The following is an 18795-nucleotide window of genomic DNA, read 5'->3' as shown; positions in this document are numbered from 1 at the left end:
GGAATGTAAGCAGCGTGTACAAGTCTATTATTCTGTCATGTTTTGCTTCGAATGCGAGCAAATAGCACGAAACTACAGCACCAGACAAGCGCAGCTAGTGCGATGGCAGCAGCCGCAGCAGTGCGGCCGACTCACTCTACCTTTCAACATGGTGTCGCGTGGCGACGTTCGCTGAAGGTCCGATAGATGGCAGCAATTCTGCATAAGGTCTATAATTGCAAGTTTTTCACTAAAACAATATTTCAAAATAACGTAGGTGGTCTGCCGAGGTTCGTTACAATGAGATTTGACTGTAGTCCAATATTCCTCAAGTTCACCAAAGCTAGTCTCAAAAAAAGAAAAAAGCCATCACAAGTGCATAAAGCAATGTTCATTTCTGAGCAAAACGTTCTGCTTCAGACAACCTAACTGCCTACCAAATTCAACAAGTTCAAGCTTTGCATTCTGCAGTGTGGCAACAATTTTAGTTACTTGCTATAATCCTACTGAAATTGAACTACTGTGTTGCAAAAATAATTGCCCACATAAAGTCCGATGTGGCTAAGTTCCGTGCTGAAGATTACAACCCCCGATGCTACTAGGCAAGAAAACGAAAGCATAGGTTGCTGAGCAGCTTTGGTCCCATTCCAAAAGTATGTGCTCACTATGCAAAATAGTGGTTACATCAACCAAATGATCATGCAAGAGACTACTGAGAAGAAGCCTCAGGTAATCATGCCCAGCAGAAGATGCATAAGTACATTGACAGACTGAGAAAGTTGGCAGACTCCCATATTTACCTCCAGTGCTTTAGGAAATGGAATAAATGAACAAATGTGACTTAGCATCATGTTTGTGCATTCTTTTTATGCCTTGTCTCTCGTAGTGCTGGTACTGAAAATGGCAAAGGTATTGCTGCTGGCCTTTCCAATTTACATTATTTTCCAGCTTTCCAAATCTCTGGATAAGGTATAAGAAACATATTAATACAGTATACATTTTTGTTACCTTATTCTGTCAAACTAGGCTGGACTTAATGCTTGCATTTAAAATTCCCTAAAGCTGAGGGAAGAAAGAGCCACTAATTTGCCATAGCTGCTTGATCCTTGCTGCCAAACAGCAGCTCACTATTCAACAGTGGTTACTTACCATCAATTATGAACTTGGTAACATCAAGACCGACATAGTCAGCCAATTCCAAAGGCCCCATTGGGTGACCAGCACCCAGCTTCATGGCAGTGTCTATATCTTGTGCACTGGCATCACCTAAGGGGGTTAAGAAAAAAATATCTTGAAATGTACACATAAACTGAGTAATAACAATTGTGCTCCACAACAGTAGGTCACAAGCAAGTGCTGGTTCTGAAGCAATTAAATGCAAGTCAGGATTGTTGTAGTACAATCCCTCTTAGTAAAGTCACTCAGAACAAAAAAATCTTAATGCCTTTACTTTACCACTTGTCAGGGATGGCATCGCTCTGAGAATGCTGTTTGGTAAGTAAATGGCTACTTACTGAACACATCACGTTTAGAAAGCAGCCAGCACACAGAAATGTTTAGATATACAGTCTAGACCAGTTATAACGAAGTCGACGAGAATTGGAAATCACTTCGTTATATCCACTATCTGGACTATGAAAAAAAAAAAAAAATGCAAATTTGTGTCAATTGTTTTATCGCCAATGGACGAAGTAATCCAGCGTTCCCTACACGTTTTGCAAGTACTGTCTTCAGGATCGCGGCCTCCATATTGTCCAAATGCAAACCGAAGTTCTGCTCTAACTCCCAAGGAACATCTGTAGTGTGTCAACAGCCGCAATGGCCACTGTGCATGCCACCGCTTAAGGGTGCAACTAGCATCATCGCTATCACAATCAATTATGGTTGGACTTCAATTTTGATCTAAGTTGGCCAGGGTCCAATTTAGGTGTTGGTCGGGTCCGATTTTGGCAAAGGTCCGGACCTATTTTGGAGGTCACCATCATGTCTGGCACAATCAATTATAGTTGGACATCAATTTTGATCCCAATCAGCCAAGGTCAAATTTCGGCAATGGCGCGGGCTAAATTCTGACTTTTGCGCGGGCCAAATTTGATGGTCACCCCTGTGTTGGATACGGTCAATTCGTGGGTGGTGAGGTGCAGATTTGCAGATAATTATGTGTTTGTTTACTCTAACTTGACTTGGTATAGGTGTTGCTAGTCGACGACACAACAACAACAGGTTGACAAGATCTGTAGTTGGTGTTGTTGAGCATATGAGTGCTTTCCCACTAAAACAAGAAGCAGAAGCAACTGCTAACTACGTGCTGTGCAGAGCCAAGCGCAGCCAAGAACTGAACTGTGCTCGACTAGAGATTTGTACGCACATAGCCAGAGCAAAGTTAACTTTTCCACAAAGGAAGCGTGCTTTGGCAAGTTCAGAGAAGCCACAGCGCTCTAGCAGACAACGTGGCCAAGGCCCCATCTATAGCTGTCACGTTCCTGGGGCACCCATTAGAGGCGCTCCGCAGAGTGCTCTCTGCACTGAGCGGTGTTAACGATGGAAGTGGTCGCGCCTGTACGAGACCCATTACAGAGCTTAGAAGCAAACCTCTTGGGCTGCATATTTTTGACAAAGACTGTACATAAAGGGAAGCTATAAGTAACTATATACTTCTTACCTCAAGAGTATGTGTGCACGTATGCCTGTATGAGAGCAAGACAAAAAAAGATGCTTAAAATTTGCGTTGTGCATACCTCGTTCCAGCATCCGTACTGACTCTAGCATAGCCGGAACCAGGAGTCTGTTCACAATAAATCCTGGTGTATCCTGCAAAAATATATAACAGATAAACTGTGCATCCGGGGCTGGAAAACATTATTCAAGTACACATTTCTGCATAAAAACTGATGCACAAGGCCTCCAGAGAGCTTGGCAACACTTTGTGTCATCACTTTATCAGTTAACAAGCTAGGAAAAATTTCGGCACCCGGGGCGCAGTTCATTTGAAGCTAAAGCTTCCTTTTTGTGACAACGTACACAGCTCATTCTTCTGGAAAGCCGCCACCATAGCCATTTCTTGCGGCGGCGGAAAAAAATCCTGATCGGTCAGGAGGGTCATGACATCACAACCATGTGCCCTCGCGTGAGAATTTCAAGCACTCCAGATACAAATAAGGCTGCTAACAATTTTGGGGAGAGTCTAAATGAATCCAAGATAGGTGAGGAGGCTCCTCTAATGGGGCTATTTGAGAAAATATAAGTAATTCAACAAAATAAATTTGTCACCTCTGAGGTTCAAACCCAGGCCCTCGGCATGCCAGGCAGACGCGCAAGGCGTAAGCCACAAAGAGTAGTTGGTACCAGGCGTGTTAGAGGAGCGCCTAGTGAACATGTTGTGGTGTGTATGACTTACTAACGTGTGTCTGGGATGTGCAGACATGAGCAAAAGTGGTATACAACACTCAGCTTGTGGCAGAGCTCGAGAAAACTGCATTTCAACGCCATCTAGCAACAGCTATCTGGAATCAGGTCAATTGTGATGGTGCTCCATTTCATCGACATGCATGTGTCGCTGTTGCTGCCCCTGTCGCTGTCACTAAATGGCATTTAGATGCAGTTTTCACAGGCTCCGCCACCGGCTGCATGTTTTATACCACTTTTGTTCACGACTGTACACTGATGTTACAGTAATAATAATTTTAGAATCATTAATTTAAACAAAAATAAAAAATAAATGCAAAATGAAAAGGCGGCGTTATAGGCGCAATAGGCAAAGCTTAACTTTTTCGTTACTACTAGAAAATGACAGTTTTCCATAGGTATCAGAAAGTATTTTTTGGCCAGTACAAATAATACTGCAGCCCATGTTGCAATATATAAAATCGCGCATAATGGAATGCTTTTTCGAAAAACGTAAGTTAAAAAAGAAAAAAAATTATCAGAGAACACAAAAAATTAGAAAATTTACATTTTTGTGGCGAGTTGATAAAAATTAGATAGAAAAGACAATATCTACAGATGCATTATTAACAAAGAAAATTTATAATATACATCTTGAAGACCAATGACCCAGAAACACTGTAAAAAAATAAACTACCTGTACAGCACCGTTTGCCAGCAACATAAAAAAAAAATTACAGGTGGAAACAGCCTCATTTCTCATGCCATGCTGTGAAGCAATTTCTGGTTTTCGCGAGGCACCAAATCGAACTGCTGCAAACTGGTTGTAAAGGCCGGGTATACATGAAGGACATCAGCGGACGTTCAGAAATGCTTTTTCTTTAAATAAAACCACCCAGACTCACAGCTTTGTGCCAGCTGTTCATTAGTGAACAGCTGGCACCATTTTCGGGTAATTATCACCACTCAGCACAGTTCGATAACAAAGCTGATAACATGATTCCATATTTGACTTACTGGAAATCTTTTGATGACAAAAATTTGATGTTAATGCTGCAGGGTGTTTTCATGTAAGATCGAACAATGGATGGTCGGTCGAGCTTTTATATTTCTTTCAAAATTTTATATGTTGTTGAGTGATGATTGAAAAGAAGAGATATTCAATTGGTTTTGCTGTAAAAATTTTTTTTCGAAGCACAGGGAATTAAAAACGACAAAGAGGTGGAGTGCTGCGCTTATCTTCTTTGCAGTTTTGGCCAACTTTGGTTATGAATTACACAAAATTTATTGATGTCAGGTAGCTGAAAATTGTCAGATTAAATATATGCATGTTTTTATTTGCACTCAGTTACTTTTCACTTTTCTGCACAGTGTATATGTTTTTAAAAAGTTTCTCAATATCAGCCCAGTAAATGAAATTTTCCTACTTTGCAGACCTTTATTTCAAAAAAAGGTTTATGGTAGAGCAGCAATAATTCCACACTATGTTCTCAGCATAGTTATGTATGAAACAGCTAAAGCTTATATTTATGTAACGTTTCAATGTGGAGAGTTTTAATGTCCGTTTTTCGCACCGCAACCAGATGCCAATAATACGGGGTGAAGGAAGTGAAATGAGAGAACTGTCGGGGAGCTTTGAGCGCCCGATTCACCAGCGCGGGTGATAGCCCCTGCCGCATAAGAAACTGCTGCATGAATGTGGTTCTGCAGTGGCAAAGCAAGGTATCGAATGGCAAAAAAAAAAATGCCAAAAAAGACTATTGGTAACCGAATGCTCGCGCCTCCCTCAGATAGATGACAGCATCCAGGCGGCCTGAAGTCGGCCCTTTGCCGCGCATTCGATTTGCTGTTCACACTTCATGCTGGCAAGCATAGCCGGGACTGCATGGAAGACACTGTACAGGAATGAAAATAATGTGCGCTGTCGAATCATTTGAACAAACGAATGCAGCCCAGAAACACTGTGTTTTAAGGAGGCAGTTCTCCATGCCGTGCACAATTTTTTCATTTCACTAAAAATTATTTGGAATATGTTACGTGCTCATTGAACTTTATCGTTTTTCTGTGTAATCCGCCTTATGGTGAAGGTGATTGCGAAAAACGTCTGTGTGCTGCACGATGCCACAGCGCATCAAGAACTGTACGTGTACAAAACTGATTCCAAATGATTCAGTGCTGTGTCTGTCACAGCTAATTTGCAACGTCGAGACAAAAAAATGACTAGATGCCATATTGTTGCGGGTGGAGAACAATAAAGACGAAGTGGCACGCTCGTTTGTGGTTCGTAGAACTTTAGCCCCTCATTTCCTGGCGCCTTGGCTATCTCTCAATGAATATTTATCTTTAATCCTCTTTTGTAAATATATTTCTCCTTGTTACAATATTATGCTGAAATTTAAAAATCGTGGGTGATTCACAAATGCCGTAGAATATTCAGATCTGCATGGTGCCTATGCCTTGCACAAGGGCTTTATTGAAGTGACTGTAATTACTAGTGCAACAAAATTATGCAACATGTCTTTAATAACTTTGAAAGCTGATGTAGAGGAGAATACATGCACGAAGTTTAAAAAATATCAAAAATGGGGTTTTTCTTTAACTGTACTTAGGAGTTTTCATTCCTTGCTGTTTTCTTGAAATTAGCGCAATCGTATCTCTCTATTGAAACGTTATATAAATATAAGCTTTAGCTGTTTGATAGATAACTATGCTGAGAACATAGCGTGGAATTATTGTTGCTCTGCCATAAGGTTTTTTTAAATAAAGGCCTGCAAAGTAGGTAAATTTTTTTTTCCTGGACCTATTTTGAGAAATTTTTTAAAAACATCTACCATACACAGGAAAGCGAAAAGTAACTGATTACAAATAAAAACATGCATATAGTTAGCAGACAATTTTCAGCTACCTAACAATAATAAATTTTGTGTAATTCATAACCAAAGTTAGCCAAAGCAGCAGAGAAGATAAGCGCAGCACTCTACCTCTTCATTATTAATTCCCTGTACCTCAAAATAATTTTTGACAGCAAAACCAATAGGAGATCTCTTCTTTCCAGTCATCACGCAACAATATATAAAATTTTGAAAGAAATATAAGAGGTCCACCGACCATCCTTTGTTCAATCTTATGTGGGAATACCCTTGCATTACAACGAGTGGCAGGTGTTTTTTTTTTTTAATTATGCCACCACGCCCTCTTTTGCAACAACAGATGCACATTAGTTCTCAAAAAGGACCATGAAAAATCAAAATGTCGCCAGAGCGGGAAAATTAAAACTGGTTCTAAAAGTGCAGTGCCTAGACTAACCACTGGGTGGTGCTAGGTGCATGAGAAACAATTCCGACATGTCGAAATCGGCGATGTAAAGCATCGATCACCGGTAATCAATTTGTATAGGGGTGGTAAGGAATGAGCTAAGGGTCCTCCCAATTTTTCTTTATTAACATGGATTTCAAACAGCTTTCTCCACATGTACAAACAGCCTCTTTCTGATGCTGTTCCACGTAAGCTTCACTGTCAACCAGTCGTCAATCGCATAAAATGCTGCCACAGGTTTTTTTTTTTACTTTTGATGTGATCAAACTTATTTGGTTATCACATTACGGCACCTTTACTGTTTTTGAGTGCTATTGTGCAATGTCAAGCCACAAAAAACAAATTAGCTTGAAAATCAATCATGCTTCCAACATCAAAACCTCTGACCTTGCAAACAACAGTTGTCTTGCCAAGAGCCTTGCCCCAGGCTTGCATTTTCTGGAATGTGTCTTCACTTGTCTCGGGGATTCTCACAACCTGTATATTTAGATCCACAGACAGGCAGATGTTATTACATACGTCCAAAAAGAAATGCAACTGAAATAGCTGATGCTCCTAAGCACTGCAAGGTTTTTCATAGTACATTTATTTTCCAAATGCTCGTCTTGAATTTGTCATTTTGATGCTTTGCAATTCTTTTTACTAGAGGAACTCTCTTCAAAAGAAGTTGCTTACCTAATAGCCATCAGTGAATATGACTGTATCACAAGGAAGCAAGTCTAATAAGGCTGCAAAATGAGTGCTAATTAACATATTAGGAAACTGCTCTCAGCATTTCATTCTTTACTTTTCTGGCTACCTAATCATGCTTTAATTTTAAGTTTTTAACAACCCATTATTTCAAAATTTAGGCCTTAAACAATGGAAGTTAATTAGTAATTATCTTGCAAACTAATTGGGCTATAGGAAAAAAGACTGCATATTTGAAATCAGCATGAAAAATTCAGTAAGGCTGTGAATATTTATTACAATTTGCCAGAAAATAACAAAAACAACTCTAGGACCCATGTCCCCCCTTAAAAAGGTATATATATGGTTGTTATACTGTCAGGCACCTTCCAGTGCATTCAGTATTTAATCTTTGTGTTCACAATGTTTTGGTTTGCATGCAGCGGCTGTGTAGCTAGCTTGACTCTTCTCAAAAGAAATAAAATGCGATATAGTGCCCATAACATCCAAACGTATAACAGCCACACACTGTGAGCGTGATTAAAAAAGACAACCCCCGAAGCACTGTCACTCACTGCATAGACATCAGCATGCATGGTTGCACCAGCACCTCTATTATGTCGGCCACTAAACACTGAATCATTAACCAACAAGTGGATGACATGCTTCAGAGCAATGTCATCAGGCCTTCCACAGACAGCCTCTGAGCCTCCTACGTTGTTCTCACAAGCAAGGACCGATCCATACACTTTTACATTGATTACCCTAGACTGAACAAGATTGTGCAAAAGGACCATAACATCCAAACGTATAACAGCCACACACTGTGAGCGTGATTAAAAAAGACAACCCCCGAAGCACTGTCACTCACTGCATAGACATCAGCATGCATGGTTGCACCAGCACCTCTATTATGTCGGCCACTAAACACTGAATCATTAACCAACAAGTGGATGACATGCTTCAGAGCAATGTCATCAGGCCTTCCACAGACAGCCTCTGAGCCTCCTACGTTGTTCTCACAAGCAAGGACCGATCCATACACTTTTACATTGATTACCCTAGACTGAACAAGATTGTGCAAAAGGATGTATCCCCACTTCCACATATTGATGATGCCCTCAAATTAATTCTGTGGAATTCTTTTCATCACTGGACCTGCACTCCAGCTACTGGCAAGTGCCAATGGGTGGTGTCTAGGCGCTGAAGCCCCCCCCCCCCCCCCCCCCCCCCCCACCCCCCCTCCTTTCCAGAAAAAGAAAGAAAAGAAAAGGGATCACTAGTTTTGATTTTTGATGCCTTCAAAAACCCTGTGCAAAAAGGTCCAACGGCTTCAGACAGCCTATCTTGTGACTCCCCCACGCCATTCAGATGGGGAACACAACCACTTCCTGGGATCTGTATGCAGCAAACTGGTGATGAGACACATAGATCAGGATGTATGGTAGACAAAGTGCAACAGCTTCAATTTGATACCAACAGCGACTCATCTTTTGACGGGTTCAGCGATGATGAGTTAAAAAATAAACACAGGCTGGTGATGTGTCCACCAGCCACTCTGTTGTATTTTTTTTCGCATTTGACCCGAAGATTCACCCTGTGCATATATTTTCCTTGATACCTCCATAGTTAGGTGGGCATTACCTTAGAACTTTATGGCACTGTTGTGTGTGGAAAAGCCCACTTGTGCAATTTCACATGAAGTCCAAGCCTCTGAATGTGACCGGTCCATGCAATAAACAAGGAAACAGCCTTTCTACAGTATTTGACACTAAAAACTCTACATCTGAAAAATTTTTCCATGCTGTGGTTTTCCTGCAGTTGCACTTATACGAACTGAAGGTATTTGCTTAGCAGTAAATATTCAAAAATTCTCCAATATCTTCTTCAAAATCGAATATGAACAGAATAACAAACATATTTGATTCATATTTGAAAATACTAATATTTGCATGCTTCCAGTTTTCATAGTCTTGTTGATATGCTGTTTTGACATAGTCTTATAGCAACTAGCCAATGTCTAAATGTCATAAAAAGTAGATGGCAAACTGTGGGGTTTAACGTCTCAAAGCAGTGGAATATCAGAAATGACAAAAAGCAAGGATCTGGATTAATTAAGGCCACCTGGGGTTACAGTTTAACATGCAATGACATCACACTGCACATGGGCATTTTTGTATTCGCCTGCACCGAATATGGCAGCTGCAGCCAGGATCGAACCTGCAACCTTGAGGTCAGCAGCCAACAATAAACACTGTGCTACAAGGCAATAAAAATAACCTACTTAGTGCATAATAACATTAAGTGTAAAGTATGTTATCTGCACTGCAGTTAAATGCAGCTTTCTCATGCCACATCAACTATGCTACATCCCTTCAAGGGACCAAACACTAGATTTTAAGCATCCAATTTTTTTGCAGTCTATAGAGCAATTCCAAGAATTTGTTAGGATAATAATAATAATAAGGGGGGAAGGTGGGAGCGGAAGTGGATAGAGAGAAAGAGGAGCCGTAGTGGAGGGCTACGGAGTAATTTCGACCACCTGGGAATTTTTAACGTGCGCTGACATCGCACAGCACACGGACACCTCTTCGTTTCGCCTCCATCGAAACGCAGCCCCCGCGGTCGGGATGAAACCCGGGTACTCCGGCACAGTAGTCTGACGTCTTACTACTGCACCACCCCGGCAGGGCGAGGATTTGTTAGGAACACTGAGAAAATTTTACGGCGAATTTTTAATCAGCACATGCACCCAGTTTTTATGTAGTCAAATGTTGAAAATAACGATCAGCGAGCATGTTGGCAGCTGCATGTCGGCAAAAGTGATGTCCCAAAAAAAACTAATATGAATCTCATCTGCCAGGCAGTAATTGAACATATTTAGTATAGCGTAGTGTCCATCTCAGTTTTCACACTGAAGGCCATTACAGCATAGGCAAACCTGGTGAGCTTAAAAAGTGTATTTTTTGTTTGTTTGTGTGTGTGGTGTGTGGGGGGGGATTTAATGGGCGCATTTGATTTTTAGTCCCAGGCAGTCCTAAACTACTTGCTGATACGAGTCAGGCATTCAATATTTGTCGGGCAGCTCCAGGGAAAAGAGCGCTGTGCCGGCACCCATACTTAGTTTGACCCTATACGCATTTTGAAGCATGAAAAGCATGACAATTCATCAGAAGTATGAGATCGAAAAACCTCTGCAAATATCTCTTCTTGGGCTTTGATAGCACCATGACTTCAACCACACGAAGATACTAACTTTACACTGGGCACCACACACAGGCGGCCGACTTAAGCCTAAACATGCACACAAGCAGCTGCAACAGCAAACATGAAATGTAACCAACTACAGCTACTTTGACTTTGGCTCGATTTAGCTTTGGCTGACTGCTTAGCCAATGATTCCAAGGATGCAGATGCCAATACCAGTTTCATAAAAACCATTCTTGCGCAGGCAGAAGCAACTTATCGGGAGATATAGGGCAGCAGCCATACTACTGAAAAGTACAGTAAAAAAATTAGGAATCTCCCAGGTGAATCAGAAAGGTTGGCAGGTATGCATAGGGATATGCGACTCGTCTAGGAAAGTTGTAGCAGACTTGTTACTACTTCATCCAAGGAATTCAAAACACTATAGCTCCATCTAGTCACAAAAGCTAAGAACTCATCATCGGTGATGTGAAGGAAGGATTGCATTTTACTGAAGGGTACACCAGAGATAACGCAAAATGTAATAACACATGGCGAGCACTCCCAGAAAAAAAAAAAAGAAAAAAAGAGAACACTGTGCACTTTAGGAAATCAATTAAATTTTCATTAGGCGTGGCCACATGGAGGCCTACACTGATAATGGCAGCGTTTTGCAGCAAGGTGGCACTTCAGTTTGCTTTAGGCGATTTTAAATGCCAAATTAAAATCATAAATAATTGTTTCTAAGATATCAGAACACTCAGTCTATAAAATATGAGGCAAGGTCTTTTTATTCCACTGGTTAACAGCAGCAGATGATTTCTGTTGCGAGCCAAATAAAATTTAATATAAGCCAACAAGAAAAATACTCAATGAATATGGTCTCAACTCCCAATTTCTAAAGGAAGCATGTGTGAGAGACTGCGCAGCCTGAAAAGTGAGCTAACATACAAGACAGAAAGTGAGATTTTTTACCATAGAAAGATGGGGAGATTGGCCTGAAAGATCATTATTTGGCCTGCTACTCTGCACTATGGAGGGAAGAAAGACTGGAGGGCTACCACGGGTGATGATGCGACTAAGAGAGATGCCAATGCATCCAAGTACATAATGGGACTATGCTTAACTGTTGTGCAAGAAACAAAGGAGAGCTTATGTTGCTTATACCCCAGTCACACGGGCAAGTTTAGTGACACTTTCACGAAGTGCACTTACATAGGAAGAGTGACACTTTCGGTGCTCGCTGTCACACGGCAAAATCAAGTGTCATTTTGAAATGACGGCAGTGCCGATGCGGATGCTGCAGCCCTATGTGGAAATTAATAAGTGTTCACAAAAATACCTTAAAATTCAATTTTATTGCAAGCACAATTACCTTAAGCTAATATTCAGCTTATTTGTGCATTTCAGTACATGGTTTTCACAAAAAAAAAAAAAGCATCGCGATGTTGCACGCGCCTTTCGCCAACATGCATGGTTACTGCTGTTTACAAGCAAAACCGACCTCGTTTATTATATATAGTTGCGCTACTAACTGCGGTTATCGTGAACGTAACTTTGCGGCTTTGATTTGCATCGTTAACCGGTAGCGCCTACGTATGGAACGGACACCGGTGTTCGAGCGCGAAAAGTGCACGAGTTGTATGATTCAGAGTAGCGTGCATTTTTCACACGAAATCATGTCCGACGGCGCTTCTATGCAGCTTAAGATGTCCAGCGGCACAGCACCACGCATGACAGCATCGTCACGTCTTCACAGCGTTTGCTTGGCGTGTAATTGTACACAGCGTCGAAAAATGTCCAGTTTCCGCAGCATCACGAAAGTAGGCGAGAAGTTCGCAGCGTTCACAGCACCGGATGCTACGAGCTTTCCGCTGTAATGCCGCCCGTGAGCGCCCGTGAACGGCAGAGCGCGCGGGGCAAGTAGCGCTTGGCCGTGCGCTCCTCCGTGGTCGTCGCTAGGCCTATAGTTTGGCATCGAAGTATCAGTGGGCGGCGCTTTCGTATGGCCAGCTTAATAGGATATATGGCTCACTTGTGGCACTGCCTTGAGAGAAATGAGAGAAACGTGCAATTGAAATCGACGACTCCTTAGGAGCGTACGTAGCTAGCGTGTACTTACATACGTGTACTACAAGGGTGAGCTGCGCCGCGCCGCCGGGGACGATGGCTATGAAGTAGTGAGCAGAAATTTGCTTGTATCGCAGCGATTACTCCTGCTAGCGACTCGGTACGGGTCAACGATCCCCAAGAAGGAATAATTTCTGACATTGATTTACTCCAGGGATTATTATTTACGGAAAAAACGAATTCTCGCACACTTTTCTGACGCCGGTGACAGCGGGGCCGGATGCACCGTAAAGGTGCTGGCTTGGAGCTGGCGGCTTGTGGGAGCAAAAGCGGTGCTGTCTTCGGCCGGCGCTTGAGCGAAATGCTGCCGTGTCAAGTGACGACATTCTAGAGATTGGGTTACAGATAACTCCAACTTGTTTGATGCAGCTTGAGATACCGCATACCATCGAGGTGCAGCAGCAGACGAACGCCTTCGCCTTAGCGCAAGCACTTAGAGCGAGGGTAGCTATTCAAGTGTGCGCATTGTTTTTAGTTGGTGACAGCTTAAATCCCTTGCCTATTAATAGAAACGCTCATAAAATTACGATAAACATTTCAAAACATTGTAATTCTCAAAAAATGTATGAGTAATATGAAGTGCCCTGTTGTCGAGACTACACACTCGCCTGCCGGACAAAGTGTAGTGAGTTCCCCAAACTCACTTTGCGCTGAGTGTGTTCGGCAGCGAGTGTCATTAAAGTTCATCGTGTGACACGATGCGAATGACACTAAAGGCGAGTGCACTCGTTGAAAGTGACACTAAACTTGCTCGTCTGACCGGGGTATTAGAAAGCTTTTCAGGTCTCCAGTCAAGCAGCATACGGCCTGCTCTTGAAAAGCACCATAGAAGTGCCTAATACCACCGTTCTGCGTGCACATGCAGGGAATAAGGCAATTATATAGCCCACTGCCTCAGACTTGACAAGAAGAGTGCCCAATAAATACAGACAGCACTGCATTAAATTTTCATGACGATAGACATACAAAAATGAATGCGAGTCGGGAGAGAGATCAAACAGTGCATTGAGCTGAGAGTGACCAACCTCTAGAAGCTTCATCACAGGCACAGGATTGAAGAAATGAAGTCCACCAAAACGGTCCTTCCTTGATGTGCTGCTCGCAATGTCTGCGATGGGCAGAGAGGAGGTGTTGCTTGAAAATATGGTGGACCTTAAGGAAGCAACAAAATATATATATAAAAAAAGGGACCAACTTATTATACTCCTTATTACTATAACAAAATGGCTGTAGGAGCCTACGGTCTCCTCTTCAAGAGCATAGTTAGGACTAAATGGCGATGAGTCCCTTCAGGTCTGTTTGCAACTAGCAAGGTTTAGCACGTTATCAAGGTCACTGGGGATTGCCTTCCTGAGTAGTTATGTCTCTGGTCATACTTTGTTTCTCTATATGATCCACTGTCCCCCATTTTCTGCACCTCATGAGCAAATGGTGCTGGAAATTCTTGACCTGTGACCCTTGTGCACTTCACCCAACAGAGTGAGCCCTTTCTCTGTCGTAAAGAGAAAGGGCATGATGTGCATATCCACCTGGTGCCCCTCACATTCCAACCATTGCAGTGACTGCAGCTGTCACACTCTTATCAGTTTTTTCACCTGCCAGAGTAGCAAATGGCAGATGGTTACCCACCATACCTAATATAGTACCAGAGTGCTGTATCTTGATCCAGGTATGCACGCGTGTTTCACCTACAAGAGGACAGAGTTATGAATGTACAAGGGCAAGTTAAACGAAAGCGAGCCAATGCGAGTATATGACAAACGGGGTACTTTATTTGAAAGTAGACTCCGTGAGCATTTAGGCATTTGTCTCACTGCCTAACGAGTTGTGCAATTCCCGTCTCATAACACTGCTTGGGTTGCTGCTATGAAAAGTCTCACCTGGCTTATTTATTTATCTTTAATAATACATATTGGAGCACAATGGAGCACTATAGCTAGGACATGAATCCAGTTCCCTTGAGCTGTTTTTTCAACTGTGCAAAAATGCAAAAGTCGCGAAGAGTGGTGAACCAAACCGCAACTCATTTTTATGTTCACACCCTTTGCCAGTTCATCGGTGCTTATTCAATTTTTTGTCCAATCCACACCTGCCAATGTGGCGAAATCAAAAATCGGGAGTTTTTATTTGCACGAGAAGTGGGATCATTCAATTACGGGGAGGGGAGTCCACCCACATTTTCAGGCAGTGTCGAATGAACTCTTTAGCAGGGACCTTGCAATAGTAGGACATTGCTAGCTTCAAAAATCTGTCAGAGTAGTTTTTCTTGAAACATTATCTAGACTGATGGCCTCTCACTAGCTTCAGGCATTGGGGTGTTCCGTTGCACACTGATGAGCAGAATTCAGCTCTTCCTTCAGTTTCAAATCACCTTCGCCAACATGAACTGTGCTGATGTTGCATCCGCATGCTGTGCAAAAGTTTTGCCTTTTCTCGATCTCATCAGCCACAGAAATTCAGAAATATGAGACTTCAAAAACATCTGCAAATATCTCTTTTCTGGTTTTGATAGTCCCATGACTTCAAGCACAATACTAACTTCACACTCTGCGCAGCACGAATTAAATGTAGTTACATTGGCCTTAGCTTGGATCGGATCGGCTGCTTAGCCAATGATGAAGGTGCTGGTGATCATGATGCAGCTGCAGACCACACGATGCCGGTTTCACAAAAACCATTCCTGCGTGGGCAGTCTTAACTAATCAGGAGATATATGTCAGTAGTAGTACAATCAGCAAGTTCGGTCAATAATTAGGAGCCTTCTGGGCAAATTGGGAAGAATGGCAGGTATGCTAATCAGATGTTCAACCTCTGCAATTATATTGAGGTGATTGTACGGTGGCTTCGGCCCAATCTTGGACTGTCTTTGCAATTTCATGCCCTTCTCGAACTATTTGCTCCAATGCTTCACAGTGGCCAATGAAATGCAATGTTCGCATTACATGACAGCCATGCAGTGACAAACTTGTTGTTGGGAAACACCTTCAGCTGTCGAAAAACTTGCTACACCATGCTGTTCAACTTTTGGAACGTCCATTATGTCACACAACCGTATTCATTCCAGTGTCAAGAACACTACAGAACCTTTATCATTATCACTTTTGTAAACGAGACATGCCTCGCAGATAAAGGACCAAACCACTATTGCATGCAGTGAGTTGGCTCACTTTCATTTGACCCACCCTCATATACTGATATAGATTCATTGGCTTCCTTAACTACCGGACGCACAGGCAATAGTGCATTTCTTGAGTGCACCACATGCTGGAATGCACGCGGACAAGCATTACAGGATTACATGGACTGTTGCAATCACACTATTGCAGAACATGGAAAAGCATGGTAAAACTGAATTCGGCACAACCTAATGGCTCACACGCAATATTTCATCCCTTGCAAGCATCTCTAGCCTCGTTCCTACCTTACAGGCATCGTATGTGCATCACAATCATCGCCAGGTGCTACTTCGATATTTTAGGTGTTGTGATGAATAATGCAGATTGTGCGGCCACTCTGCACAGGGGTGTGAGGGGAGGGGCGTCCAGTATGAAATCTTTTGTTTTACTCCCTTAACAGCGTAGCCTGCTTTAGGAGAAAGAGCTACAGTGTATTTATGTGTGGAGAAGAATCTGCCAGAGAAAATTCCCTGCGAAGAGTGGCGGATACACATCCGGGCATACAGCAGCCAAAATCCATCTCAAGCCTACAAGCTACTGCCCTTAACCCACCCACCCACCTTCCAGAAACGCATTAGCCCTCTCACTGGCCCGCCCCACATCCACCCTTCAGAAGTACCACACAATCACTGCCCCCAACCCCACTCGATTACACCATCTAGAAAAATCCCATAGTCATGTACGCAAAGTCTATGGAGTGGGCAGGCGAGGGTAGAGTAGAGGAGAGCAGCCTAATAACTGGGAGGATTTGGTGGTGGTGGGGTCACTTGTGGATGCAGAATGGTTACGTACTGAAAGGAGGCACCAGATTGGCCTCACTGATCATAGCAACCAGGTTTGACTATGAGAGATGCCTGTTGCAGCCAGGTTCAAACCCGGATCACCCGGTGAGAAGTTGAGCGCCTTAACCTGTCAGCAGTTGACTTATTGCATCGGAAATTCACGCTTTGGCGGCGATCAAGTGCACCTTGAACCATACGTGGAGAATCCAGGGCGTGCGTCTTGGATTGCATTGTGCAGCCTGTAACCCGACAACCCCCGCCTGCATTGCGCATCCGCCACGGGCCGTCCACGTTTACCGTTCTTTGATTGTGATGTTTTTGTTTTGAATAGGACTAGTGTGCAGCAAATATAGTGTCCTATGTCTGGAGCGAGAGAGTGCAATCAGGGACTCCGTCGAACCGCACTGTGCGGTGTGTCATCGAGAGCAAATGCTTGCCGAAGAAGTGTCTAAAAGTGCACGATGAAGAGTAAATTTATAAGCAGTTAAAATTTTCAATATAACGTTTGTATGTTTCATCTTTTATTTGTGACCCGAGTGTTTCCTGTTCCGTTTTCATTTTTTTTTCCTAACAAACCATCGAGCCACTGCGGTATGGCTGCTAGCGTAGACTGTCCGGATATTGAAGCACCTGGAATGCTAGCTCTATTTACGTACGGCATAAGTAAAGCGAAGTGAGGGTACAGAGATGCTTGTGAGGGATGAAATATCAAGCATGCACCATTTAATGGTGCAAAATGCAGTTTGGCCGCTCTATCCCACGTCTCGCATTATTCTGATTGCAACAGTACCTTGGGCAGAAACCTTGGTATGATGAGCGGGGACCCAACAGCACATCTTATTTGGCACTGTAGTGAGGTGCCAAACCTGTGCAGCCACAGTGTAAGAATACAGTATTCAGGTGTTTGACACTCCGCCCAGCAGTGCGAACCATCTTGTTCAGGCACTTCTCATGCTTCTTTTGAACTCTAACAGATGGTGCTACGCAACGGGGGGGGGGGGCAAGCAATCCTGTAGTGCCGCGAAGCCATCCCTACGTACATCCCGGCTCCATTGCATAATCTGTCGTGAGTACGACGTGCCGCGCTGTGTGCGAGCTGTGGAGACGATGACTATTTCGATTAGGATAGCCAACATAATTCCTTCTCGACTGATTTTCAATCTGGCTGATTGGAGATCCTGCAAAGAAGACGTGCAGCTTTGCTGCATAACTTATGCGGTACCTTCACGCAACTCTGGCAAAAGCACCGCTTAAAGGTAAAACGGTTGGCCTCAACATGCACGCTCCTCTTATGCATGCATTCAGCATCTGCTTCGGCAGTATAATTAAGGGATGCTTGTGTGAAGGTGAGGACTGCTATGTAGAGAACATGATTCAATTTTGCCACCTGATTCTATAATGTGCGCAGGAATCTCAAGGGCGTTTCTGCATTTAGCCCCACCAATGTACAGATGGTGTACAGATGGTACAAACTACAGGAGACCATAAGATTGTTGGACAATATTGCTACACTACCATTCCATCTCCCGTCTAGTGCGCCAATACTGTGGTTGTCAAAGAGTAAGGGGTCATCCAAACAGAAAGGGAGGGTCCATATCGTCATTAGTGAGCAGAACTGTTTTGTTCGTTAATGATGAAACATTAAGACTTTTGAGCCAAGGAATATCTCAGTGGCATTAGGGAGCTCGGCTACTGTGCCAAATGATGCGGGTACAACCCTGCCTGTAGAGGCAGTGTTTTGATGGAGGCGAAAAGCAAAAGGTGCTCCTGCGTTGTGCGATGTCGGCGTATAACGAAAAATCCCAGTTGACCTAAGATTATCCAGACCTCTCCACTCTTCATAACACATGTGGCGCTTTAGGACTTCAAATTGCTCTATTTACTTAATATCGTACTGCAGCCTGATTATCCATTTTGTATAACAAATTTAGTATTGCAACTGGTCTAGCCAAGAGATATGGCTTCTTGTATTCACAAGATTAAATTAGCACAGGCCACATTTATACTAGCTTCGCAACCTACAGTTGTGTAGCCAGTAACATAGGTCTTGGCAGCGGTTCCGATGATCACTGCATTCATCTACTTCTCAAGAAAACTAATATATTTCTCTATAGCACATCAACTAAATGCCAAACAAAACTCGTAACGACGTAACGAACATGGTCGCTGAGTTG

At 42.9% G+C, this 18795-nt stretch overlaps 1 protein-coding gene across 2 annotated transcripts in view; it reads right to left on the bottom strand.

Annotated features, from left to right (window-relative positions):
* LOC146203673 (hydroxyacyl-coenzyme A dehydrogenase, mitochondrial-like) overlaps nucleotides 1-18795 on the bottom strand; it is a 42390-nt gene that overhangs the window by 9290 nt on the left and 14305 nt on the right. For both annotated transcript variants that reach the window (XM_084588848.1, XM_084588849.1), the window contains exons 4-7: nucleotides 13689-13815; nucleotides 7066-7155; nucleotides 2718-2790; nucleotides 1129-1245 (exon numbers count right to left, since the gene is read on the bottom strand). In XM_084588848.1, the coding sequence (XP_084444974.1) occupies nucleotides 1129-1245; nucleotides 2718-2790; nucleotides 7066-7155; nucleotides 13689-13815 (407 nt within the window). The remainder of the gene's footprint in view (nucleotides 1-1128; nucleotides 1246-2717; nucleotides 2791-7065; nucleotides 7156-13688; nucleotides 13816-18795) is intronic.

This window comes from Amblyomma maculatum, chromosome 1, assembly GCF_055883805.1.
Source record: "Amblyomma maculatum isolate TAMU_Amacu chromosome 1, ASM5588380v1, whole genome shotgun sequence".
Classification (NCBI taxonomy): domain Eukaryota; kingdom Metazoa; phylum Arthropoda; class Arachnida; order Ixodida; family Ixodidae; genus Amblyomma; species Amblyomma maculatum.
Note: the sequence above shows the minus strand (reverse complement) of the source record. Positions and strands in the feature narration are given on the sequence as shown.